This window comes from Nansenia antarctica (assembly GCF_963989245.1).
Source record: "Nansenia antarctica genome assembly, chromosome: 3".
Classification (NCBI taxonomy): Eukaryota; Metazoa; Chordata; class Actinopteri; order Argentiniformes; family Microstomatidae; genus Nansenia; species Nansenia antarctica.
Genome location: NC_137688.1, coordinates 16993691 through 17021190, shown reverse-complemented (window position 1 = coordinate 17021190; position 27500 = coordinate 16993691). Strand labels below are relative to the sequence as shown.

The following is a 27500-nucleotide window of genomic DNA, read 5'->3' as shown; positions in this document are numbered from 1 at the left end:
CATGTTTTGATGATTTATTTGACTTCTAGGGACCTTTTATGAAAAATGTTGCCTCCAGGTTCCTCCCAAAAATCCCGTTTTTTTTTGCCAGAGGGCCAAATCCAAAATACCTGTAACCTTTAAGGCAGGTGAATAGGGTAAAAAAATTAACTAATAGCTATCACTATGAAACTTCCCCAGTTAATCACTTGCATTAAGACAATTATTTTTTGTATTACAAGTTTTCTGAAATTGTATGTTTAATGATGAGGCGTTACCTAATTAAATATGCTGTAATTTGCATAACATTCAAGAACTTAAATCTGAACATTGGATAAAGCCAGGTTAAAAATTATTGTTTCATCTTGTTGACATATTAGAGTCAAAGGTTTGATTAATAATTAATAATGGTAGCGTACGATAAAAATAGGTATGGGAGGTGGCTGCCTGACTTCTGGGCAATGCTGACTAGCTCTCCTTGCTGATCAGGTCGCCTTCCTTCTGACTGATTTCACTCAGTCCATCACAGGCAACCCCAAGTCCTACATGGCCTGGGACATGAGTGTACAATGAACAAGGGCAGCAAAATGAAGTCTGGCTGGCTCTCCATCCTCTAGAATGAGAAGCAGCTGCTAGTGCACTCCAGAAATATGAACAATGTGACCCAGATCCGGGCGGCTCACAACGCGCTGGTCAACCGAAAAGAAGCTAAGAAGAAGCACATGCAATGTGGCCACGGATGCGAGAGGATGATCAGTGTGTGCAGGACCTGGTCGAGTTTGACTCCTTCCCGTTCGACCCGGCCTCACCCACCCTCCGCACCCTACAGTCAGCCATGCCTGCCTCTGATGAGCTCATTGCTGACTTCAACTCAGCCCGTGCTGCAGGAGAGGAGAAGTTGACCAGCATTTTACGAGACAGAGTGTTCAGTAAGAATACCTCCCTCCATGCATCCGTCCCATTGAGCAAACGCTTGACATTTGCCAAGGGGCCATGCACGAAGAAACCCGGGGAGGAACCCAAGGTTCTGCTGAGATGGAGCAGGATGCTCTCAAGCCAGTGATCGACCTGGTTGAGGTCAGTTAACTTGTGAATCTCCCAGAGTTGTTGGAACACTGTGTTGTCGAGGAGTGTATGGCCTTATTCAACTCCAATGGCACATACAGAAAGACGCAGAAGGGCAAGCTCATCCAGAAGCTCTCTCTCCAATCTGTAGTTCTGAAAGGACCTTACATCGCTCTCGTCGACATGGGCATGATTTGGAGGATCAGCAGAAGATCGACAGACACAAGATGACACAAGATGACACCCCATACAAGTGGTCGGACGACGTCCACAAGGTGTCATCCATCATCCTTGCCCGCCATGGTGATGCTGACCGTATCATCTGTGTGAATGACCCGTACGATGGAGCATACTCAACGAAAGATGACGAGCGAGACCTGCGGGTACAGGGTAAGGCACATGTCCCCAACACCTACATGAAATTGGGCGACCCCTTCCCCTCTGCCAGAGTGTTCAAAACGCTGCTGTGTAGCGTCAGCAACAAGGTGCGGCTGCAACAACTAATATGCAGCTACCTGACCGACCTTGCACAGACTGTAGATGCAGATATTGTTTACTCTGTTGGCTCTCATCGCACCAACTTGTCAACACAACAACCAATGCAGAACTACATCTTTGACCAGTCTGAGGCTGACACCATCCTCTTCTCTGCTTATGCAGTTCTGCGTGAGTCAGGCTACAGTGGCCCTGTTGTCATAGATGCAGCTGACACCGATGCCTATGTCGCAGCAGCGGCCATCTCACAGCAGTTGCCAGGTATGCTCTATCTATATCAAGAGAAAGCAGGAGATAATTGTATGCCGTGGCCTAGTGACTGAGGAGATGGCAGACTGTATTGTGCAGCTACATTGTATTACAGGCTGTGATGCCAACTCAAAAAGAGCAGCACCATGGCTGAGGCCCGTGCCGAGAAGTGGAAGAGAATGAAAAACAACTCTTGGACTTCATCCGTCTCCCTCCAGATGCAGAACGCCAACACTGTCTCCGTGCCAACTACTTGGCATATCTAGTGCGCCACCCCTCCCTGAAGCACCACCCCTCGCCCCTCGGACATGGCTGGGAGCCGGTGGGTGGTCACTGTCGTCCTGTCCGCCACACACAACCTGCTCTCCCAATGAATCTACCTGCACCAGGGCCAGCTGAAGACAAGGAGGAAGATGAGAGTGAGGAGGGAGATGAGGAGGAGGGAGAGGAGGATTCAGAATCTAGTGAGGCAGAATGTTCTGATTCAGAGTGATCACATATGTTTAAAGTGGTTCAATTGTTCTGTTATAACTATTCAAGTTACAGCTATTAAAGAGCTTATTTTGAAGTATAATTACGTCTCTTGTTATACGTTCATAATAGTTGATACCCTGGTGGCAACTAACGGGCATCCAATTTAACAAACAAATTAATCAAGCCTTTGACTCTAATGTCAACAAGATGAAACAATAATTTTTAACCTGGCCAATGTTCAGATTTAAGTTCTTGAATGTTAGGCAAATTACCGCATATTTAATTAGGTAACACCTCATTTGCATATTTAAACATACAATTTCAGAAAACTTGTAATACAAAAAAGAATTGTCTTAATGTAAGTGATTAACTGGGGAAGTTTCATAGTGATAGCTATTAGTTAATTTGTTTACCCTATTCACCTGCCAGGTACAGGTTACAGGTATTTTGGATTTGGCCCTCTGGCAAAAAAACCCGGGATTTTTGGGAGGGACCTGGAGGCTAAATTTTTCATAAAAGGTGAGCCAGTGAGTGGTCACGGAATTTTGGTTTTGGACCCTACTAGTTTATACATTCTTTCATTCTTTCGTTGCGTTCATTTGTCACATTTTGAGAGACTGAAAGGAGGGTTTAGGGTGATGAGGGGGGAGGGTGGAGGTCTTTCCGCCTCCTGTGTGTTGTGTATGCTCACGGTTACTACTTCTCAGATGTCCCCTCGGATTAATTGACCGCTCTCATCATGGTCGTGCATGTATTTATTATTTTAAAGTTGAATTATTAAGTTGAATATCTGTCAATAAACATCAACAACAACAAATCTTTGTTTTTTTTGTAGGCTAACTATTGCGTCTGTAAAAGTCAATCACCACGCCCTGCAGTGAAAGTGAAACCACCTGCGAAGTTGATTTTTTAACTTCGCAGTGAGTACAGACAAATCCTTCTGTGACGGTTTTTGTATCCATTATTTGGTTTGTTTCATTTCATGAATTCATGTAATTTTGTATAAAATAATCTTGTTACAGGAACAAGAATGGAGATCGATTCAGACTTTCTTTTGATGATGATAACAGTCTGTATTCTGACCCTCGTGATGTCGGTCTCCCCCACGGTTAAGGCAATGTACGTTTCAGTTAGTCTTGTCCTTGTTTTGAAAATCTCATGTATTATTAATGTTTGTATATTGCATATGATTTCAAAATTGATTTCACGTTTCGATGTTTTTTGTGTGTTTTTAGTGACATTTTCATGGTGATGGTTGGAGTCCTCCTGATAAGAGCATTTGATGTCATCAAACACCATCCATGGCTGGCAGCTCTCCTTCTGGTCATCATGACATTTTTGATGTTGGCATATAGAGTGATTGAGAGACGCGGAACAGAAAACATGGAAATAGAGATAGCGAAGACAGAGTCAGAGATGACAAAGAGCATTGCGAGTGAGAACACTAAGGCAATGGAGAGAATGTACTCGGAGAAGCTGGACACGAGAGAGAGACGAGACAGATTGGACAGAGAGGACAGACTGGATATGAGACAGTCACAGGACAGAGCACTGGAGGATGAAAGAGCTAGACGTAAAGATGATGCTCGTCCGTCTTTTAAATTATTAGAGTGGAAATACTAGATCCTACATATTATGGAACGCAAGACACCTGATTAAGTCTGTGTTCTCTGCCCTAGCCCGTGTCTGCAGAGCCGGAGAACCAGTTTGGGCCGCAGGTCTAGGACCCTAACTACGTTTAGGGTTAAATGATAGGCTATGTAACTATGCCAATAAACATTTAACCATCTCAATGTATTATTTGTGTTTTGAAGGGTTTGGTTTAATCATCTAAATGTATTATTTGTGTTTTTATATAATCGACTGTACACACTCAAACAATCTAAGTCAACACTTCTCGTATCAGGTGAGTTTAAAACCATGAGCGATGGCATACTAACAATTATTGACCCTTTACTGTGGCCCATCAGTTAAAGGTGCCTAGTCTAGAAGGCCATAAAAAAGGGGAATGACACACACACAGAACTGCAAATGACAACTCACTGAACTGATGAAGACACAGAAAAAGAGAAAGCATAATGGCGCAGTGTTGGGGCAACCTATGTAAATAAGGTGTTTACCAAGAATGTTTATTTCATATTTATGCGGTGTTGTCACATGGGAAAGATCAAGGTTGTTCAAAATGCCATTGTTAGCCAATAACCAAGGATTTCATTGACAGACGAATCAGCATTTAGATGCTTCTTGTCTTTTTTGTTAAACTTCAGCAACGTGTCTTTATCAGTTAGGCTACCGAAGCACACGGGTCAATCAATGTCAGATTCAGATTCAACTTAATTGTCATTGACAGAGTACAAGTAGCCTACAAAGACAACGAAAAGCATAGGGCCTATTAGTTGATAGGCTACTTTGGCCAGGGGGAAACGGTGGACAGTGTCCTGTGTGTTGTGTATGCTCACGGTTACTCCTTCTCAGATGTCCCCTCGGATTAATTGACAGCTTTCGTCATGGTCGCGCATGTGTTAATTATTTATTAAAGTTTCATATCTGTCAGTAGCCTACGCATTTTGTCTCAGTATTTTTTTGGGGGGTAAGTATTGCGTCTGTAAAAGTCGGTTAACCACCACGCCTGCAGTGAAAGTGAAACCACGAAGTCACCCACAGTGTGAGTACAGCTGAATCCTTCTGTGACTTTTTAACCATTATTTAGTTTGTTTAATCTCGTGAATTAATGTAGTTTATACAAATTAAAAAATAGCCTATATAATATTGTTACAGGAAAAAAAATGGAGGTCTATTCAGAGTTTCCTTTGGTGATAATATCAGTCTGTCTTCTGATCTTCACGGTGTTGGTCTCCCCCACGGTTAAGGCAATGTACGTTTCAGTTTGACTTGTCATTGTAGCCTATTATTATTTTTGATTATTTATGATTTCATGAAATAGCGAAGAGATAGGCCTACATATGATCCAATTTGGCATGGCCTACCACGAATGTTTATAAACCAGTAAAATATTTGTGTGTGTGTTTTCAGTGACATTTTCATGCTGATGACTGGGGTCGTCCTGATAAGAGCATTTGATGTCATCAAACACCATCCATGGCTGGCAGCTCTCCTTCTGGTCGTCCTAACATTTATGATATTGGTATATAGATTGATTGAGAGACAGGAAATGGTGAAAATGGAAATAGAGAAAGCGAAGATAGAATCAATGGAGAGAGAGAGGATTGCGAGAGAGCAAATCCAGGCAATACAGAGAATGCACAAGGAGAAGCTGGAGATGGAGAGACAGAGAGAGATACGGGACAGAGAGGAGAGACAGAGAGAGATCGGAACAGGTGTACAATGTACTACACATACTACACTAACGATAAGATTCGGAGCATCCAGAGATGACCCATGTGTTCTATCTTAGATCAGATATTTGTTCTATCTTATATGTTTTCACATAAGTATTGTGACACCTCTACCTGATCAGATCTGTGTTCTCTGAGCTCCAATAGTGGGACTCAGCTCACCTACATCCGGTCGATGGACAGTACGATCACGTTAAACTTGTTTAAGAATTTGGAAATACTAAATATGGATAAAGGAACCACAAATGATATGTAACTAAACTTGCTAATAAACATTTAATAAACTCAATGTAGTAATTGTGTTTTTACATTATTATTTTTTAACATCAGTTTTTTTTTGTATAGAAGCAGAATAAAAGTTTGAATGTGCACCGCAGTAACTTTACTACCAGCGCGCATATGAACGCCAGGGTTGCCAGATGGGACGGGTTACCGCCGAATGGGCTACTTTTGATCACACTGGGCCGGAAAAAAAGCATTTGGGCGGGTTGGGCTGGATAAATAGCATTTAGGCGATATCAAAACGTCAGTGCCTGAAAGTTACAAAATGCGTGAAGTTAAAACACACACCCTCAATAACATCAAACGCCTTCCAAACCAAAGTAGGAAACAGGCTATAAGGTTTAACAGCAGCTTCCCACGCTCATGCTGACATTGTTTCTCCAAGAGAGAAAGAAAATCAATAGTGCCCTCTAGCGGAGACACAACTTTACTGCTGTACAGTACAAAATAACTGTCTGGCTACATGATGGCAAGTGTAGGTTGGACTTTCACACGGGATTTCAGAAATAAACTAGAATGGTAAACATGCTGTATTAAAAGTTACTTGTGTATGCAGATTTAATTTCTTGGTCATGTAATTTTTTATTTTATTTGATGAGTTTTTCTTTATTTTACTGTACATGTTACAGTGCTGAGGTCAGGTAGCATTTACATTAACTACTAAATAATATCATATCATAATAATAAGCAATGTCATTAAAAAAATATATGACTAATATAATTTAAGACATTCGTTTGACAAATAAAAAGAAATGTGACAAAATAAATGAAAAAACAAAACAATTCTTCTGAACCCATGGTAACTACTATCTTGTATACATTAACATTTGTATAATTTAATTTTAATTTTGCCATTTAGCAGACGCTTTTATCCAAAGCGACTTACAATTACGAATTACAGGGACATTCCCCCTGGAGTAACTGAGGGCTAAGTGCCTTACCCAAGGGCACACTAGTAGTGGTGTGGCTTCAGGCGGGATTTGAACTGATCATAAATGCACTTTTAAGAATTTTAAATGCAGTATATTTTCTAAAAGCTGTGTCACTTAGATTACCCTAGTACAAAGCAAGTGTGATGTGACCAACATCTGCAATGACAGCAGTTTAAGATTTTAATTTGCGTCCTGATCCTACCAAATTTGAATGATAACAAGCATGCACGTTGCGTTATATATAGTGTCTACATCAACAGGGCAGTATCAGCAGTGGGAGGACCTGGATGGTTGTGAGATCAAGTTTTTGTTTAGAAGACATGTGTTTGATTACACATGCACCTACAACAGTGATTCCCAAATGATCTTATTCTGTGACTCTTAACGCTATCAGCGTTTTCTTGTGAGACTGATAAGAAGTGAATAAAACCAACCGTTATAGTCGAGACTCAAACGTGAATAAGTTGCAATCCACCGTTTGGGAAACACTGCCCTAGATTAAACTGATCATACAGTGGGTGGGTGTACACACACTAGTGTAGTGGTCACTTGTGTCTGGTGCGTACTTGGAGCAGCGTGGGAGTCTGCTCCATGATCTGCACCAGCAGCTTGTCAATGTAGTCCTCCAGGTCCCGCACCTGTGACTTGATCTTCTTCAGCTCTGCCTCACGTTTCTCCAGCAGCGCCCTCTGCTGTTCAGAGGCCGTCTGCTGCTTCTCCATTTCCACCTCCTGCTGCAGCAGAAGGGAGATCAGCTCCAGGTTGGTCAGGTGCTGGTACTGGGAAATGTTGTCTGCTAACACCTCCTGAAAAGATAGGAGGGGACAAAGGAATGACTATTAGGAAATATTACTGTCAGGTAAATGAAATCACAGCATGTTAATGAAATGTTGTTACTAGAGTAAGTAAGTGGTTATTATACAGGGATAGGGGAAACTTGTTGTAAAGTGTGACAAAATGTTCCACAATATTTTGAGCAACCCTTTTATCACGACTGTACAATACGTCTCTGGTGGTATTTGTGGTCTTCTGTACCTTACTCTTCTCAGCCTCAACCACTGTCTGCTGAGCAGCACGGCCTGGGTGGATGGTGGACTTGAGTTTCTCCAGGACGGATCGGCCATCTTTCTTCTCCGACAGGCTGGTCGGAGGTGTCAGGGGCTTCACTGGGTGGGGGCTGCAGAGGAAACAGGTCAGCATCAAAGGTTCACTATCTACACAGTCAACACACACATCCATTTCCACAAGAGAATCAACGTTTGATACAGTTACAGTCAGTATCTTGCATAGGTGTTCAAAACAGTGTCTATCCTGGGTTTTGAATTTGCAACCACCATTCAAAATCCAGTCTTCTAACCAATTCTCTACTCCACAACAAAATAGCACTTGGAAACAAGAGGATTTGTGCAAAAGCATACAAATAGCTTATTTTGTCTTTTGCTTTCAAGTGCACATTACCGCTTTAGCAGTAATAACAGAGTAAAAGTAGGCACTTCCCATTTTGCTTTCATTATCAAATGTACAAAATGGCAGCAGACAAAGTTGTTATAATCAGTCACCACAGGGTCTACAGGATCTGGCTGGGTTTCTCTTTGGGAATCCTCAATAGCTTCATTTACACTACAGAGCCAAGCTAAGCTGAGTCAAGCTAAACGGTACTGGTCTGGTCTGGTTACACTTCTACTATAGTTGCACTTGCTACAGGGACTCCCCAAACTAACTACAAGCAAAATAAGGAAAAAACAACCCGGCGGTCCACCGAGAGGCGGGATGGAAGATGGACCAATCACGACAGATAACACGGTAACGACTGGAACGGCAACGACTAACGATCAAAGGATCCTGAGAGAATGCAGCTGTGGGTGGTCCAAAGTAACAACCTACTTGGGCCTGCGGATCCACCAGGGGAGGACAAAATGCGGCGGCAGCTATCAGATGCAAACTTGCACTGCGCCAGCAGGTCAGACAAGGAGGAATCAGAGCCAGGTTGAGCACCACAGTGCTACTGATCCCACCATTGCATCCGGTGAGAGAGAGCAAGAACAGCCTCCCCAGCAGGATTTGCAACCACATCTGCACGACCCACAACAGGAGCATCAGAGCAGAACGCCAGGTAGAGAATCCACCAAGGAAACCCCAGAGAAGCCAGACCGGAAACCCAAGATCAGGTGGCCAAAGGCCAGCGACAAGGATTCATGGAGAAGCTTCGACGAAAGCTTACATACCACCCTCCAGAACAGTCTAAGAGGCAGCACAACGTCCAAGCTGAACATCTTCGGCCATATCATCTATGAGGAAGGCAAGGGAAGATTTGGAGAGATGCCTCAGAGGAGGACCGTTCCTAGGCAGAGCGGGAGACGGGAGAGAGAAATCCTCCAGCTGGTAAAGGAGCGGCGACGTTTGCGGAAGGCATGGAGGAGAGCTGAGGAAGAGGAGAAGGAGGGCTTGCAGAACCTCTGGAGTCAGATCAGAACCAGACTCACCCACCTGAGGCGAGCTGAAAGGATCAGGAAACGTAGAAGCAACAAGGAAAAGGCAAGGACGAACTTCTTCCGGGACCCGTTCAAGTACGCCCGGGGTTTGCTTGAGGAGACGAAATCGGGGAAGCTGCAGACCACCGAGCAGGAGCTGGAGGAACACATCAAGGACCAGCTCAGTGACAGCCAAAAGGAGAGTCCCCTTGGTTCCCCAGGGCACGTACCGCTCCCACCCGAGCCCTCTTCTCAGTTTGACACCACACCCCCCAGATGGTCTGAAGTTAAGCAGGCGGTGGAGCATGCGAGAGCTGCATCTGCACCCGGACCAAATGGCGTCTCCTATAGGGTATACAAGAACTGCCCAATGACCCTGAAGCTTTTGTGGAGACTAATGGGCATTGCCTGGAAAACAGAATCCATCCCTTCAGCATGGAGCAGAGCAGTCACTACCTTCATCCCGAAAGAGAAAGACTCCCATAACATCAGCCAATTCAGAGGCATAGCCTTATTGAATGTGGAGGGGAAGATCTTCTTCTCAGTGATGGCAAAGCGCATGACCAGCTACCTCCTGGCAAACAATTACATCGACACCAGCTGTCAGAAGGCAGGCGTCCCAGGATTTCCTGGCTGCGTGGAGCACTCGGCTATGATCTGGGAACAGATCCAGACAGCGAAGCGGAGCAAATCAGACCTGCACGTCGTTTGGCTGGACCTTGCAAATGCATATGGGTCTGTTCCCCACCAGCTCATCCATTTTGCCCTCAAATTCTTCCACATACCACCGTGCATCCAGAGCCTACTAGCAACCTACTTTAACAACTTCCATGTATGCTACACAACCCAGGAGTTCTCAACGTGTTGGCACCGGCTGGAGAAAGGGATAGCGATGGGTTGTTCGATCTCCCCCATCCTTTTCACAGCAGCGTTTGAGATCATCCTAATCGGCGGAAGACAGATGGTCCGAGGAATCAGATCCCAGTCAGGTCTGCGACTCCCAGCCCTACGGAGCTATATGGATGATGTCACCACACTCCTTCAGACAGCAGCGTGCACAGCGAGACTTCTGAAGAGGTTTGAGGAGCTCCTAACATGGGCCCGGATGAGGATAAAACCAACTAAGTCCCGCAGTCTCTCAATCAGGAAAGGAGTCCGGAATGACAACATCTCTTTCTCAGTGGATGGCGAGAAGATCCCGCTGCTAGTGGACCATCCTGTGCGAAGCCTCGGAAGGCTTTACACGGCTGACCTTTCTGACAAGCACATGGCTTCTTCTGTCACTTCCCAGCTCTTGGACGGCCTGAAGAAGATCGACCAAAGCCTCCTGCCAGGGAAATTCAAGGTGTGGTGTTACCAGTTCACCTTATACCAACGTCTCATGTGGCCCCTGAAGTTGTGTGACATCACTTTAACAACAGTGCTGAAGTTGGACGCAAAAGCCAACAACTACATCCGCAAGTGGCTGGGCCTTCCCCGCTGCCTCACTAATACAGCGCTGTTTGGAAGAACCACACTGAAGCTCCCACTGAAATCCATCAGCCTGGGCTATAAACAGGAGAAAGTGAGACTCGTGTTCGAGCTGAGAGACTCACCCGACCCGTTTGTCCAACACAGCAAGGCCCAGGTTCGCACAGGACGCAAGTGGGATGCCACGCAGGCAGTTGACCAGGCCATCAATCGCTTGAAACACCAGGAGATCGTCGGGGTGCTGCAGCCAGGCAGGACTGGTTTTGGATGGGGATCAGCACCCAAGATGTGGTCCAAGGCAACGAGGAAGGAAAGGAAAGATCTAGTGATCTCTGAAGTCGTAAAGATCGAAGAGGAGTGCTACAAAATCAGAGCCGTGGGCCAACAACAGCAAGGAAGGTGGACAACGTGGGAGGCTGTGATCAACAGAGCCATCACATGGAAGGATATGTGGAGGCTGCCCCAAGCAAGGCTGAGCTTCTCGATCAGGGCCACCTACGACACCCTTCCCAGTTCCCGGAACCTGCACCTCTGGTACGGCACAGAGGAGACCTGCCAACTCTGCAACGCCAACAACCCAAACTTGCGACACATCCTCTCTGGATGCAAGGCGGGACTGACGCAGGGTCGGTACAGATGGCGGCACGACCGGGTGCTGCGCAAACTAGCAGAAATTCTGGAAGCACGCAGACTGGAATCAAACAAGAGCAGCCCAGTCACATCACAGCAGCGGATCCAGTTTGTCCGGCAAGGGGGAGAAAGTCAGGGCAGCAGCACGAAGCAGTGGTCCCTCCTGTCTCCTGGAGGAGAGTGGAACATGAGAGCTGACCTCGATCGACAGCTGAAGTTCCCACACGAGATCACATCAACCTCCCTTCGGCCAGATGTCGTACTCTGGTCTACCCCGATGAGGACAGTCATCATGGTGGAGCTGACCGTTCCATGGGAAGAGGGGATGGAGGCTGCCTTCGAGAGAAAGAAGGAAAAGTACACAGACTTGGCAGCTGCGTGCTCGCAAGCAGGGTGGAGGGCAGTCACCTATCCTGTGGAAGTTGGGTGCAGAGGCTATACAGGAACATCTACACAGCGGCTCCTGAGGTCGCTGGGGATCACAGGATCCAAGCTGAGAAAGGCGCTCAAAGACCTGGCGGAGGAGGCTGAACAAGGGAGCTTCTGGCTCTGGCTCAGAAGAAAGGACAAGGCGTGGGGGAAAGGAGGATCCTAGGGCTGGCTGCAGGGAGTGGCAGGGAGACGTCCCTGTCACTGCTCCACCACCTTGAGATGTTCCGGGATTAAAGGAGCGAAACATCAGTGAAGGGTGGCTCCCGGCTGACGACCCTGCAGTCAGCCCACTGGCACCGTCGGAGGTGCGACAGGCAGCAATGCCCAGCAGGTATACCCACCTGTGCTTTCATCTAGTTGCTGAAACAGTGCTGAAAAGGACAATGTGAAAGGAGAATATTTTTAGAGTAGATAGGGGCCAGCACAATATCCGGGCCACACAGCATATTTCGGGTTGGCACTGTAGTGTGTAAAGCCCCAATGTGAAAACCAGCAACAGAGGTGTAATAACAAAATATGAGATGAGATGAGATGAGATAACATAAATAATAATGAAGCAATGTCATCCAAACGGTTCGGATGACTAGCTGGACCTGACACGAGAGACAGAAGAGATGGAGTGAGTGATCTACTGAAGTAAAGTATGTCTTCTTATGGAAGCTACTTTACCACAGTACACTATCTAACAGCAAAATCAAAACATTTCGGCGAAAAGAATGAGAGAATAGTCTAACAAGTTATAGACTCTAGATTCTAGCTATTGTGTGTTATAGGCAGCTAGCAGATTAGCTATGTTCTATCTGTAGTTTGTAATCCCTGCATCCCATTGATGCTTACAACCTGGCAACCCACACTGGTATGTTCTAGAATGTTCTAGAATGTTCAGAAGTTGAGTGAGTACACTCTACAGAGCAATAGTGTGAGTGAGGGTCTCACCTGCTCTCCTGAAGGGGCAGGCTGCTAGCTGGCTGTGTCTCCTCAGGCAAAAGTGTGTGCCGTGCATCGACCAGGGGCTGGGCAGTGGTGGTGGAAGAGGAGGAGGAGGAGGAGAAGGAGGGAGAGGTGTAGGGGGCCACAGCCAGGGTGGTTCCAGGACTGAGCCTCAAAGTCTGGGGGTGTGTGATGGTGGGGCCGGGGTCAGGGGTAAGGGGTAGCGGAGCCTGGTCATTAGTGGCAGCCACCAGGGAGCTGGGGGCAGAGGAGTTGTTGGAAGCACAGGGGTTGGAGTCATGCAGAGAGGGATCAAACCCTGACATAGCCTTGAAGGGACTTCTCAAGTTTGGGGCTACTTTGGCATGGAGGTCTTCAAAACTGATTTTCCAAGCTTGTTTTGAAGGGGAAAGTTCCGCTATGGGATTTTCCTTCATATTTGACTGAATGGAGAAATGTGTTTCTGGCTCTTGCGGGGGGGACATGAATGACTTAGGTTTCAGGTCATTGACATTGTCAGTCTGGTCGCTGTTTAAACGTTTTGATATTGGTGACGAAAGAGGAGAATCCGTTGTTTGATATGAGAACAGACCATCGCTGCCCTCTGAGATCATTTGAACAGGAGACGACGGTTGGCCAAGATGGCTCTCCTTCACTTCTTTGCCTTTACTATTTGGACTGCCGCCGTTGCCCTGGAGCTCACGAATCATGCCCTTGAGGCTTTTACGTGATCTAACATTCCCTGGGGAAGACTCACTGATAGGCTTGGTTGGCTTGACCTGAGGGTTGCCATTTCTATCCAGTGCCGGAGTGTGTGTGACCTTTAAATCCATGATCTCTCTAGAAATGTCATCTTCAGCTCCCAAATTAAGCTCATAAGACCTTTGACTTTCAGATATAAATGTACCTTCATCCTTTACACTCTTTGTAGACTCTCTGCAAGACGCCACTGTATTCAATTCACAACCTCCATCTTGACAATTGTCTGTTGGTGAATTCATGCTAAAGGAAGAAATGACCTCTGTTAACATCATCGTATCTTCTGCAGATACCATCATCTCCTCATGGTTATATATTGCTAAAGGTTTTTCCTCAGGCGATTGAGGAAAGATTCCTCCTAAACTTTTTAGGGTATTATTTCCTGTTGTTTCAGACGGAGATGAGACATCAGAATCAATAAAACTAAAATCAGAATTACTGGCATTCTTATTTAGATCTTCTAAGGTTAGTGGAGGTGATTCGTTGTTTACAACGGTGAACTTAGCTGGGTGAACGGAGGGTGCTTCCACTGTTGGTTCTAGTAGGGTTGAAGTAATGTTTAGCGTGATGGGCTTTGATTTAGGGGAAGACATACTCAGTAGATCAGCAACAGACATTTCACTATCAAGAAGCCTTATGGGTAGAGCTGAATCAGGATGTTCCGAGGAGGAAGTGCTTCTTAAAATGGCAATTTCTGTAACAGAAGTATCAACTTTCTTAGTATGCTCTGAGGCCAATGAAATGAGTGCACTGTTTACTTTTGGCCCTTCATGGTTTTCGGTGACATCAGATCCAAAGAAGTCCTGCTCAGTTAATATCCCCTTCCAGCTGTCAACTTCCTCTACTAGCGGTTCATAATTAAACCTCCTAAACTCGTCTTCCTTCTTTAACAACGGGGGAGATATAATGTTTGCATACTGAGGATGACCACCTGTCTGACTGTCCGAAATCTCACTGCCTTTGTGAAGCAGGTCTATGCCTGGGGTCGGGCTTGGTGTGTGTCTCTTGTTGCGTTCTGCTTCTCTTGTGTGCTGAAGGGAGGCCACACCGGTTTGAGAAAGGAGACAGGCTTCTTTCTGGACAGCCAGCTCCTGACCTCTATACAACCAGCTATCAGAGAACCCTCCGTTGACCGGTGTCTTTAATAACCTCCGTGGAGGCAACGGTGGAGGCTCCTCTTCACACATCTTCATCTCCTCAATTGTTTCAATCACATAATTCTCAACAGGAGCGCTTCTTCTGTGAGCTTGCTTCGAGGTCGCGTTTGATGGCTGCTGAGTAGGAGTCCTCTGTGGTGAAGTCAGTCTGCTCGAGGCAAAGGCATCAAACGAGTCATCCCATTCTCCCTCATTCTCGGACATGGAGCGAGAGGCGCATGGATTCGGGGGGCTAGCTGTGGCTGCTCTTGGGAGGACCGCAGGGAGGGACATCTGCCTGGCTACTGCCCTGGGGCGCTCTCGCCTTATGGCGGCCATTTTCTTTTGCATTGTATGATGGACGGGGCTGGGGGCGCGGGACCGGGAGGGCGGAGCTGTGGAATGACATAGGGTTGAGACAGGGGAGCAGGAAGGGAAAGGGGGAGACTTTCTGGTCTCTTCAGCTAAGAGCTCCTCAAAAAAGGGGTTGCACTGCATACACGGGAGGAAGGGGTTGGAGGGAGAGATGTGGGTGGGGGAAGGGGACGGAGAGGGGGTGAAAGGGTTAGTAGGATGTCCACTATCGGGTGAGGTACGACCAGTGTAGGAGGAAGAGGGAGAGGAGCAGTGGGGGGGATGGGGGAACGAGGGGGGAGGGGAGGGGGTGTGTCTGAGTTGCTTTCTACCTTAGGAGATACTTCCAGCCTGTGAAAGGAAGGCACAAGCAGTAGTTAATTCTGTGCCAGCAGATCAGGTTCAAATATGGGTGCACTTTTCCATCAAAGACAGAAAAAGTCAACCCAAAATTGTTTCAAGAGCTGACATTTCTGACCACTAGTTGTGTCTACTTGAACACTTGCTTCAGGCATTTTCCATAATTAGTGAATATGTCATAATTGCAAAGAAAGAAAACAATAATGAGGTTATGGAAACACACAGCTGAGGTATAAACAAAACACAGCAGAAGGACCCAAGCAATGTGAACGAGCAACAACACAACTGAGTTTGGTACTTCAGGAACTGTAAGAGAATACTGAGAATACCATAACAGGATCTGATAGCATCACAAGATGATTACAGCTTAACATTATTTGGTAAGTGATTCACTATACTTTATGTATTTGGATGGTCCACAACATACCAAACATAGTTTGCTCAAAACTCAGGTATTTCTTCTTTTTTTTTGAGGTTTTGAGAAAATATGATGATTAAAGCAATCTGGAATTGATACATCAAAGCCATTGAGTCATGAAGAATATACGTTATAATTGCCTCATGAGCTTTGCAATCATTTATGTAATTGTGAACAAACACTGTATAGCTTCACGTGTTCTCATCCCTCAACTGTTTACCCACAAAAGTGATGGGGTGACCACTTTGTTGTTGTTTAAATCCCAGATTGATGTGAAGACAGAAAGCTGTTGTGGGCTATATACCATCATTTTCATTTCAAATTTCCATGCACAGTCAAATTGTTTGATTTCCAACTCATTGAAATTCCAGTACAGTATATTCTTGATGTGAAACTGACTTTCTTGATATACTTTCATGAATATCAAACCTTGTGTTGTGGGTCACGAGGCAATACGAGATGGATAAAATGGAGGTGGACTCAATTTCCATTTTAAAGTAACAGGGGGCAGCATAAACACTGAACTCAAGGAAATAAAAAAATGTAGTGTGCGTTTGAGGACAGGCATTTGAAGACAAGTCATGAAGCCCCGGAGAGACCCAGGGAGAGAGACCCGAAATGGCCCCCACTCACCTTGGCTTATTCTGGGCATCACCAGAGCCGAACCAACCCCTTAGCCTGCCCTCAGGGGTTGAAGACGCCTGGCTCGGCTCCGACTTGGCAGGGAGAGAGTCACTCCTGCCACCAGAGAATAACGTCTTTCTCAGCTTCTTCTCTTTGAGTCCACCACCGTGGAGGTAGATGAGGGCATCGGAGCTGCTGTCTGCACCGGCCGACCCAGCACCAACCGAGCACTTTGGACCTGGGAGACAGCGGCAGGCTCTGCCTCCCTTTCCTCCTCCTCCTTCTCCTCCTTCTTCACCTTGTCGAAGGACCAGCGACGGCCGGAGTCACCGGGGGAGCCCTTGTCATCGCTCCGCTTGGTGAGGTTTTGCAGAGAGCGAGAGAGGGGGGAGCACTTCTCCAGTAGGACCAGCTTGGACGGGAGGGTAGAGCTCTTGGGACCCACAGGCTCAGAGTTATAGATGTGGCTCCTGTTGATGCACAGAGAGGATTTGGAGAGGGTCATACTGTGATCCTCGAGGGACTCCACAGCAGGACAGGCCCGGGGGAGAGAAGTATTGATGATACTCGCCTCGTCGCTGAAGGCGCGCTTGTGGGTCAGTATATTTGAGGAGGGCTGTGAGGTAAGCACTGTTTAAAGGAAACACAAATGGGAATAGGAAAGCATTCCAATCTCTATTCCACTTTTGTAATAACAAAAAAAAAACTTCAAAACACACAAAGCAAGGCAATTACTATATTACTAATGTGACGACCCTAATAATCATATATCAACACAATGTTCACTGTTCAGTGTTGATACACAGGTGTAATACCGACTTAAATATTATGTGTGACCAATCTTCACACATAAACACTAGAACAATCTCAAGACCTACCTTTTTTGCCGAGCTCTGTTTCTCCATGGTGGGTGTCTACTTTCACCTTGCTGCTGTAGATCGGAGAGCTGGGGGGGTCCATCAGGAGGCCTAATGCTGGGGGGGGACAGGGACTGCCTGTCGGTGTTACATGCCGCTTCCTTGGGGTGACAGTCTCTCGGGACTTGAAGTGGGGGCCCCACATCGACGCCCTCACAAAAAAGGCCCAGAAGAGACTGTTTTTCCTGAGGCAGCTCAGGAAATTCCACCTTCCTAAGACCACGCTGGTGAACTTCTACACGGCCATCATTGAGTCCATCGTCACCTCCGCCATCATCATCTGGTTCCCCGCTGCAGCGGCCAAGGACAAGGCCAAGCTGCAGCGGGTGATACGCTCGGCGGAGAGGGTGATTGGCTGCCCTTTGCCCCCCCTTGAGGCCCTGTTTAAAAGCAGGGCTTTGGGGAGGGCCAGGAAGATCATGGCTGACCCCTCACACCCAGGACACGGTCTCTTCGCCCCGCTCCCCTCAGGCAGGAGGGTGCGGTCCCTAAATACTGTGAAGGCCCGACACACAAACAGCTTTTTCCCCACAGCCATCCGGCTCCTAAATGCCGCTGCCCCCCCCCCCCCCCGACCTGACCCCCTATCTATCTACCCTCCCTCCACCCCCACTGGACTGTCTGGATATGAACACTTGAACACTTGATCTCTGCACTTTATATTTATATTAATTATGACTCTTGCACTTTGATGTTGGTTTGCACTGTCTTGTCCTGTCTTGCACCTGTCCTGCTGTAAACCGTGCTCCATGGTACCAAACCAAATTCCTAACATGTTTACATGTCATGGCAATAAAAGTCTTCTGATTCTGATTCTGATTCTCTCGCTGGTCACAGACGAAACACTGTTCTCAGAGGCCAGTGATGAGCAGGACCTGGTGTCACTCAGACCCCCTCCGCAGCCTTCCCTTCAGGAAGAAATCCTTCACCTTGCTCCTCTTCTCCTCCCCTCCTCCAAACTCTCTTCCGTCCCCTCTGTCTTCCATGCCACCCCCACCCCCGCCCCCGCTCCCCTCTCCAAAAGGCTGGCCGGCGGTACCCGACAGGGCTGCGAAGCGGCCCGGCACGATAGCCGAGGAAGACTCCACATCCCCCCTCTTCCTCCCCGTCACGCGGTCCTTCAGCTTGCCGAAGGCGGAGCGCGGCTTGTCCTTCATGGTGAGGTCGAACATGCTGGCGGTCATGTTGTTGCGTGTGAACTGGACCGTCACCTGCACCTCGCCACGCTCCTTCTCTTTCCTCCTGGCCTTGGAGTTGAGTTTGATGTAAAAAGTTACATGTTTTATCTAACCCATATACTGTTTCAGTTTCTTAGAAACAAACCCCCCCCCCCCTCTCAGACTGCTTATATTAAAATGTTTGTCATTTAGCAGACACCTTTATTCAAAGCAACAACAAATACATTTGTCTAAGTAAGTGAATCATCTCTCCATCAGTCATCGCAAGAAAAAAATAATCTATGCTTAGGCCAGAGGCCACTGGCAGTCAAAATGCTAGAGAAAATAATAATAATAATTATTTTTTGATTAACTGTATCGCCAGGTTAAGATGTGTTCTTAACTGTATCACCAGGTTAAGGTGAGGCCTTATCTGTATCACCAGGTTAAGGTGTGGTCTTAACTGTATCACCAGGTTAAGGTGTGGCCTTGTATCTCCAGGTTAAGGTGTGGTCTTAACTGTATCTCCAGGTTAAGGTGTAGCGTGTATCACAGCAGCGAAAGCGACCACATCATCAGTGTTGGGAATGCGCTCCTCTGTAAATGTATAGAGGACATACAGCAGCATACAGCACTATTGTTAGGGCTTTCACACTGCTTTTCACACCGCCAAGGATGCTGATGGTTCCGGTTACACTGGTATGAACGTGGGCTGGTTCACCAGACAGCACCAAGGTTCGGAGGTTCCAGAACGGGAACAGGAACCGGCACGGTTCCTTGGCAAATGAATGAAAATGTGTGGAAGTGAAACATACACAAGACAGGGGCTTGTAATAACTGTAATAACAGTGTTATAACAGTCTTATACTGTAAGCAAAGCTTTATTTGGAATCCAAGTATAACATCGTCTCTTGTCTCGCAAGAACGTCCAAATGCCAGCATTTCTTTTTACTTGTGTGGTACAGGAACCAAACAAAGATACAAAGATAGTCATGTACAGTAGCATCATCTTCATCATCATCAATATTCAAATAATAATAATAATAATAATAATAATAATGAAATATCTCATTTGTAACAGAACTCCTGCCAGTGCCAGACTGTGCTGGCAGAGCTCTGGTCTTTATGATAACAAACATGTGAGTTATTATGGTCTGGTCTCTATGACAACAAACACGTGAGTCATTATGGTCTGGTGAGTTGTGTCTGTTGGCTGTGTGAGGGGGATAAACCCTCTTGCATTAGTAGTATACTATGCACACGTTGCTGGACTGGTCCATGACTTCACAGCCATTTTGTTTTATCATCATCATCATCATCATCATCATCATCATCATCATCATAACTGCTACAGGATACAGGGGGGCTTCAATTGAGGGCTCTTCCCCCATTTGAAAGAGTGCTTTAACGGTTGAGTGATCTGACTATTCTGCTCATCAAAACCATACATCTCCTTCAATCTCCTTCATTTCTGTCTCTAGTATAAACCACAGGTAGTTTGACCTACACTGACTCTATAGAGCTGCCTGCATGCATACACACAGACAAGACATATACACAGTCACACACACAGAGACATATACAAATACACACAGACACAGACATACAGACGCAGATGCAGACAGACATATACACAGACACAGACACAGACATATACTGTACATACAGACACGCAGACAGAGGCAGAGACACAGCCACTTCCACCATAAGTTGACAGCACACAGACAGCTGTCCCAGACGATCCGGAACTAGCCTCTCAACAGGCCAACGAAACACAACACCTGCCCCCAACCCAGACAAAATGCAAGGCTGTGATTGATTGAAACACACAAATGCAAACAAACACACACACACACACACACACACACACACTCCAGGCTCATCATCATCATCATCATCATCAGGAGCCCCGTGCTTTCCTGGCGGCGGCGGCGGCGCGGCGGCGGTTGATGGCCTTGGTGGTGACACGGAGCTTCCGCAGCCTGAGTAGGCGGAGCTTCATCTGCAGGTCTTTGGGCAGCTTCCCCCCCCGGGCCAGCACCTCCCTCAGACGCTGCTTGGGCGTCTTGGTGAGGCGGAAGTCACAGAGGGTGGGGTAGTGGTGGTACTCCACGCGGCAGCGCCGGACGGAGGGGAAGTAGCCCTCGGCGCTCGCCGTCACCTCATAGTCGCCGGGGTTCAACAGGCGCCAGTAGTCACCGTCGGCAACTGGGGGTTGAAGGGGGGACGTGGCAAGAGCAGCAGGCCATTGGTTAAAACAGTCAGTGGTGATGACTAAAGAAGTGGTTTATGCTGTCCTGACACAGCACATGGTGTGTGTGTGTGTGTGTGTGTGTGTGTGTGTGTGTGTGTGTGTGTGTGTGTGTGTGTGTGTGTGTGTGTGTGTGTGTGCGTGCGTGGACAATAAAGTCTCTCCAATTCTATCTTTTTCGTCTATGTGTCACATCCACATTCAAGCTTCTTACATCTTCAACAAAGAACGAGGGACAGAAAGAGCATTGTGGGAAACGTATGCGGTGCCAGGTCAGGGATTGGAGGTATGTAGGAGGCAGGGGAGGCTGGTCGAGGTAGAAAGCGGAGGACAGGCTCAGTGTAATGCCCGTCCTCCGGTTTATACCTCCACCGGCCTCCGCTGGTCTGAGGCATGTGATGTACAGGAGCCCCGCCCACCTGATCTGATGTGATGGTCAATGTCGTCCACCTGTATGATGGCGTCCGCGATGCCTGCCTCTGTGTCCTTATCTCTGACCACGCCCTTCAGCCCCCTGTGGACCTAAAGAACCAGGACAACACATGCAGTAGCTTTGGTACCAACTACACTGTCAACAGGGGAGGCTGGCGGAAGTAGAAATCGGAGGACGGCCTCATTGTAGGCTAATGCATGGAATGGTATGAAACATGAAACTCGTACATGATTTTCTACCTCCACCAGCCTCCCCTGACTGTAACACACACATCTGCACCAGACAGAGCCATTGTGAACCATTGCCATTTTGAAAGCTTTTGGAATGTTGCTGTTTTGGAGCCAACATGGCGGACAGTTGCAGAGCTCTGTATGCTGTATCTATGGCTCTGGTGGAAACTGTCCAGACGGACAAACCTGCTCCATGTAGACCAGCAGGGACTCCTTGTTGCTCTCCCACTCCCCCGGCAGTTCGCTGGCGTGTGGGAACTTATCACAGGACAGCTCCACTGTGATGTCAAAACAGTTGGTGTGCATGTAGCTGAAGTCATTGATACCTGGAGAACACAGATAAAAGCATGTACAGTTGTCACGTACAGTTGGGATATACAGAAGGAAAACTCCCCAACAAAATCCAGGGTTCTCCCTGAAGAACGGAAGAGTGTTTCTGCTCAAGTTGTGAACTCGGCGGCGCCTTGATGTAAATATTTCAAGGCAAATTAAACTACTGTATATACTTGGTCATGGTAGAGTAACCATCTGTATTAAACTACTGTTTATACTTAGTCATGATAGAGTAACCATCTTTATTAAACTACTGTATATATGTAACAGAGTTAGAAATATATGTATATATATGAGTTTCGCTGTGTTTGAGCAGCCCTAGCCAGTATTAGTTGTTGTGAAGCCCCCTTTGGAGTTGTGGTGTACTGCAGGTCTGCGTGTTCTTTTGTCCTTGTGGTGTTGCCATACCCAATGGTAGCGTTAGAATAGACTACCATCTGAAGAGATATGTGCACGGCATAAAATGCTCCTTGTATTTTATTATTTGTGTGGAGAACCCTGTAATTTAACATGTATTGTGATGATTTCTATATAGTTTTATCCACTGATTATTTATGAACATTTTTCACTATACCAGGGTTCTGTATATTGGCTAGCAATGTTTCACATTCCAGTTCCCGCGTTTTGGTTGCTAGCTCAGACGATGTCAAAATCTATATTGTATGTTATTTTGCGTACGCAGATTTAAAAAAATTGCAGACACCAGGAAGACAACTTATTTTTTGTATGTCTTCCACACAGTGAAAATAAATTGATTGAAAGAAGTTGTTGCCTGTCCATCCTTCGGCTGATTGACCATCGTTACATATATTAGTCGTGATAGAGATCGCCAACGACATGATTGTCAAAAATGTCCCTCAGTGAATTCAGCGTCTTAACTGTATTTTTAAATACATTTTCACATGAATAAACATGGGGGTTATCAGGTGTTGATAATGCGTCCTGTCGCCGGAAAGAACCCTGAAGTGTCACCAGACGTGACACGGTCTGGGGAAAGGGGGAACAAGTCGGCAGCCAATTTAATGTTCAGACTTTTATTTAGAAAAATGTAAATACATTTCAGTATTGTTGAAAATCAATGACATATCGCTAGTCAACTAACACAGCTTGTTTTGTGAGCCTGCAATGTAAAGTAGAGTTAACAGTTAACTAGGTTGCCGTGGGGATTACTCACCGAATCCATTGCATTGATTGCACTAGTTTGGCTTGACTAGCGAGTGTGTGTTTTCAACAATGTTGAAATGTATTTCTGTGTTTCAAAATAATAGTCTGAACATTTTGATTGGTTGCAGACTTGTTCCCCCAGACCATGCCACATATATAATCTCATCTTACTTCCTGGTACGGTGTGCCAGTTGGCGCCGTTGATGATGTTGTTGCGGCGTTGGAAGTTTTCGTTGTGGCAAACCCGGCGGTCCGGGTTGGACATGACGTGGTTGGTGCTGGCATACACCGTGGCTAGCCAGCGGAAGAAACTGTCGTCGGGGGTGGGGGTCTGCTCGCGCGGTGCCCAGTCCCTGGTCATGTCGAACGGGTAAGTGACCACCAGCTCTCCCCCGTGGAGGTTGGCGCCCAGCACGAACGGAATGTTCTGCATCCAGGAAATGACGGCGCGCGTCTCGGAAGCCACCTGACATAGTATAGACAGATGGACCAATCAGACAGACAGGACAGACACTCAACGCCAGATTAATGGATTAAAAAAATGTGAAACATACTGAAAAACATAATGATTCAATTGACTTGAACTGTCCTGTGTTGTAACAAACTGGCTTCAAGTTCACTGGTTGGACACTGACAAGACACGTTTTCTAGATGATATGGATGATATGACTATTATGGATGATACGAGTACTCTACTCTACCTATCTCTCTCTTCTCTACTACTAGTACTTACAAAGGCCTGGTCGGAGGTGTAGAACTCAGGGATGGGGAAGTAGTGATTGATTAGTTTGGTCTTGTCCGTCTCAAGCTCTAAGGCGTCCCACATGATGGTGTTGAGGTCAGCGAAGTTGTGGTTCATGTCGTAGCCCTCGTAACTATAGCGACCCTCCGCCCAGCCCGCCATCTCTGAGCCCTGGGATAGGACGGGAGAGAGGGAAGGTCAGGTCAGTAATAAAACCCTCTCTGATTGGTTGAGAAAAGATGGATGGATGGAAGGTGGATAGACAGAGGGACAGATGGACAGACAAGCAGATAGATAGACAGACAGACAGGACAGACCAGCCAGCCAGAACAGACCAGCCAGAACAGACAGACCAGCCAGAATAGACAGACAGAACAGTCAGCCAGCCAGCCAACCAGAACAGACAGACAGACAGACAGAACAGCCAGCCAGAACAGACCAGCCAGAACAGACAGACCAGCCAGAATAGACAGACAGAACAGTCAGCCAGCCAGCCAACCAACCAGAACAGACAGACAGACAGAACAGCCAGCCAGAACAGCCAGCCAGAATAGACAGACAGAACAGTCAGCCAGCCAGCCAACCAACCAGAACAGACAGACAGACAGAACAGCCAGCCAGAACAGCCAGACAGACCAGACAGACAGACCAGACAGACAGACCAGACAGACAGACAGAAAGACCAGAAACCTTCCTGAAGGCCCTCTCATATCCGTCAGGGTTCATGGAGGGCATCAGGTGGATGCGTGTTTCCTCCACCAGCCTGACGACACGCTGGTTGCCCTGCTTGTACTCCCGGCAGAGGTACTCCATCAGGTTCAGCAGCAGCTCCCTGCCCAGCGCCTCGTTACCATGCATACCAGCCACGTAGCGGAACTCTGGCTCGCCTGCAGAGGGCGCCGTACCATAGAGAAACACATGGCAGTAAGACTCAATGTCTCAATGTCTCAATCTCAACACTAGCCTATAGACAGGCAGTAGGACATGTCACTGGCCGACAGAGGGCGCTAAAGCACCAGTGATGGTTAAAGAGAAGGTCCATGGTGGAAACCTGTTGAAATAAACAAATGTGGCTTATCTAAACAATGCCAATGCTTACATGATAATACTTCTCTTTCTTTTACGAAGAGGGGCTTCATTCAAAAGTTTCGATGTCTCAGATATTAAGACTTGACGGCACTTGTTAGAGAATGTTAGAGAAAACATTGACTCCCTCTAGAATACACAGAGCAACAAAATATGTATTGAGATAAAACATTCAGCATCGTCCACTAAACCTTCACTCCAGTTCTTCACAGAATTCCCAGCCACTCTTCTCCAGTGCTCTACTCACCTCATATAGATCAGGGGCGGCTGATGGAGGTAGAAATCGGAGGATGGGGCTCATCAAACATGTGCGTTCGAGGATTTCACACGTGGGTTTGATACCATTCCTCATTACAATGAGCCCCGTCCTCCGATTTCTACCTCTGCCAGCCTCCTCTGGTGCACAACCAACCCAACGGTCAGCCACTCAGGAAGTAGTCAGGGACGGCTGTGGTGAAGGAGCAACACACTGTAGCGTCACTCGCTAATCAGAAACAAACAAACCAGCTAAATAAACCAAACAAAAACACTGGTGAGTCAACAACCCTGGGAGGACTAAATAATCATTCATTCATATACAGTAAATCCCGTCGCCGTTCGTAATTATAAATATATTTAAAATATATATAAATCCGTCTTGTGAGTGTGAATGAATGTTTTTATTTGCCATGCAATCAAATTTTCAGTCAATTGTAGGAATTTGGTATTTTTTTGCTCTAGACACAGGGTCATCCGTAGTCGGCGCCCCTGGAGCAAGTAGGGGTTAAGTGCCTTGCTCAAGGGCCCATGCAGCTCCCTCCTGAGACGGGGATCGAACCAACGATCTTCCGATTGCTAGCCAGCCTCTCTAACCTCTATGACACTAAGCTTAGGAGGCTCAGGGGAGTACAGGTATGGTCTAAGTACTAATTTTTATTAGATTAACGTTTATTTTTTACGTTTCATTTTTATTGCTGTAAGCCCTAAATGTAAATGTCTGACCCAAGACACTGTTGCTACAGGTTCAGAGAGAGAGAATGAGAGAGTTAAGTAGAGAGAGAGAGGAGGATAGGGTTCAGAGAGCAGCATTGCAGGAATGTTGTCCCTCCCTCCCTCTCTCTCCCCCCGCTCAGCCTCCCTCCCCTGCTCAGCACAGCCGCCCCAGTCAGGGCCGTAAGCTGGGACTCCAGATCAGATAAAACACCAGCACCCCTGCCCTGCGACTCTCTCCACTATGTCCCCTAGAAGACCTCCATGGAAAGCTTTCCCCAGCACTAACACTAACACCACCACAGGCTCATCTCCCGTTCTGACGTCGACATCTGGTTATCGTCATGCACAATAGATACTGTATTAACGACTAAATTAAATTCAATGGATTTAGATGGGCATCTTCACACCTGCAGAAGAATTCTACGGTTGCATTGCATCACATTTGACATTCGAACATCTGAGGGAACCATGAAGAACAGTTTACTACTATTTCATAGACATCTCTCTGTCTCTGTCCTCCTCTCTCTCTCTCTCTCTCTCTCTCTCTCTCTGTAATCTCCACCCCTCCCCCTGTCTCTTATGTGTTTTGGCAGTGGTGAGGGGGGGGGTCTTAGCTGCTGCTGCCAAAGTTGGCAGGCGTGACTCGATGGGGTCTGAGTGCGCTCAGTCGGGCCAAAATAAACCCTCTCAGATCTACAGCCTTACTGTACACAGGACCGTAGTAGTAGTACAGGGGAGGCTGGTGGAGGTAGAAATCGGAGGACGTGCTCGCTGTCACACATGGTGCTTGATACCACTCCTCGTTCCGCTCCAGGCATTGCAATGAGTCCGTCCTCCGATTTCTACCTCCACCAGCCTCACCCTGTATTGTGCTATAGTGACTCACCCTAGGGGCCGCTGTGGTGACTCACCCAGTTCGTGTTTGCCAGGGTTGTCAGAGAACTCCATGACGTAGAGCTTCAGGCCCATGTGACTCTTCCCCACGCTGTAGATGCGTGTGATGTCAGGGCACGCCTCGTTAACCGACTTCATCAGCTGAGGAGGAGGAGGAGGGGGAGGAAGGGTGGGAGGAAGAGAAGGAGGAGGAGGAGGGGGAGGAAGGGCGGGAGGAAGAGAAGGAGGAGAAGGAGGGGGAGGAAGGGTGGGAGGAAGAGAAGGAGGAGAAGGAGGAAGAAGAGGGGGAGGAGAGGGATGAAGAGGAAGAGGAGGAGGAAGAGAGGGATGATGGTTAACTAGGGGTAGAACTAGGCTGTGACATTATGGGTTGAATCCTGCCTTATGATCAATGGATGCAACTCAGATTGTGTGTGTGTGTGTGTGTGTGTGTGTGTGTGTGAGAGAGAGAGAGTGTGTCTGTGAGTGTGAGTGTGTGCATGTGAGTGTATCTGTGAGCGTGAGTGTGAGTGTAGGTGCATGTGTGGCTTGGCGGGCAGCTCTGTTTGCTCTGTGGGTATACAGAATCATCAGGGTGAGTTTGCTGAGCACATGGCGAGAGTGTGGTGTGTGTGTGTGTGTGTGTGTGTGTGTGTGTGTATGGCTGCTCTCTTCCTCTGTGTGTATCAGGGCGGTCAGATTCACCACCGCTCTTTACTCAGAGGGGTAGTGGCAGAGGGGTGAGGAGGGGGGGAGAGAAACCTCACATAATATTTGTTTAACACTGAGACTGAGGGAGTGCAAACCGCCAAGCTTCCAGCTTCACTACCCAACACCAGGGAGAAGCAGATTCATTCTAATGACATATTTGTATATTTTATGCTCCATTAATGTCTACATATTGTCGACATGTATGTCTGACTATC

General features: G+C 47.0%; 1 protein-coding gene and 1 pseudogene across 2 annotated transcripts in view; both read right to left on the bottom strand.

Annotated features, from left to right (window-relative positions):
* Positions 1-7377: 7377 nt before the first annotated feature.
* Positions 7378-19770, bottom strand: LOC308153788 (annotated as a pseudogene). Its single transcript has 8 exons — positions 19753-19770; positions 18162-18619; positions 17295-17411; positions 16426-17046; positions 14986-15365; positions 12772-13023; positions 7868-8009; positions 7378-7638 (listed from the first exon to the last, which is right to left on the bottom strand). The product of its transcript is annotated as an uncharacterized misc_RNA (transcript).
* cpxm1b (carboxypeptidase X (M14 family), member 1b) overlaps positions 19490-27500 on the bottom strand; it is a 9669-nt gene continuing 1658 nt past the window's right edge. The window contains exons 4-10 of the mRNA XM_080526091.1: positions 26613-26736; positions 24334-24530; positions 23635-23814; positions 23073-23367; positions 21591-21730; positions 21161-21263; positions 19490-20698 (exon numbers count right to left, since the gene is read on the bottom strand). Of these exons, the coding sequence (XP_080382217.1) occupies positions 20391-20698; positions 21161-21263; positions 21591-21730; positions 23073-23367; positions 23635-23814; positions 24334-24530; positions 26613-26736 (1347 nt within the window). The 3' untranslated portion in view covers positions 19490-20390. The remainder of the gene's footprint in view (positions 20699-21160; positions 21264-21590; positions 21731-23072; positions 23368-23634; positions 23815-24333; positions 24531-26612; positions 26737-27500) is intronic.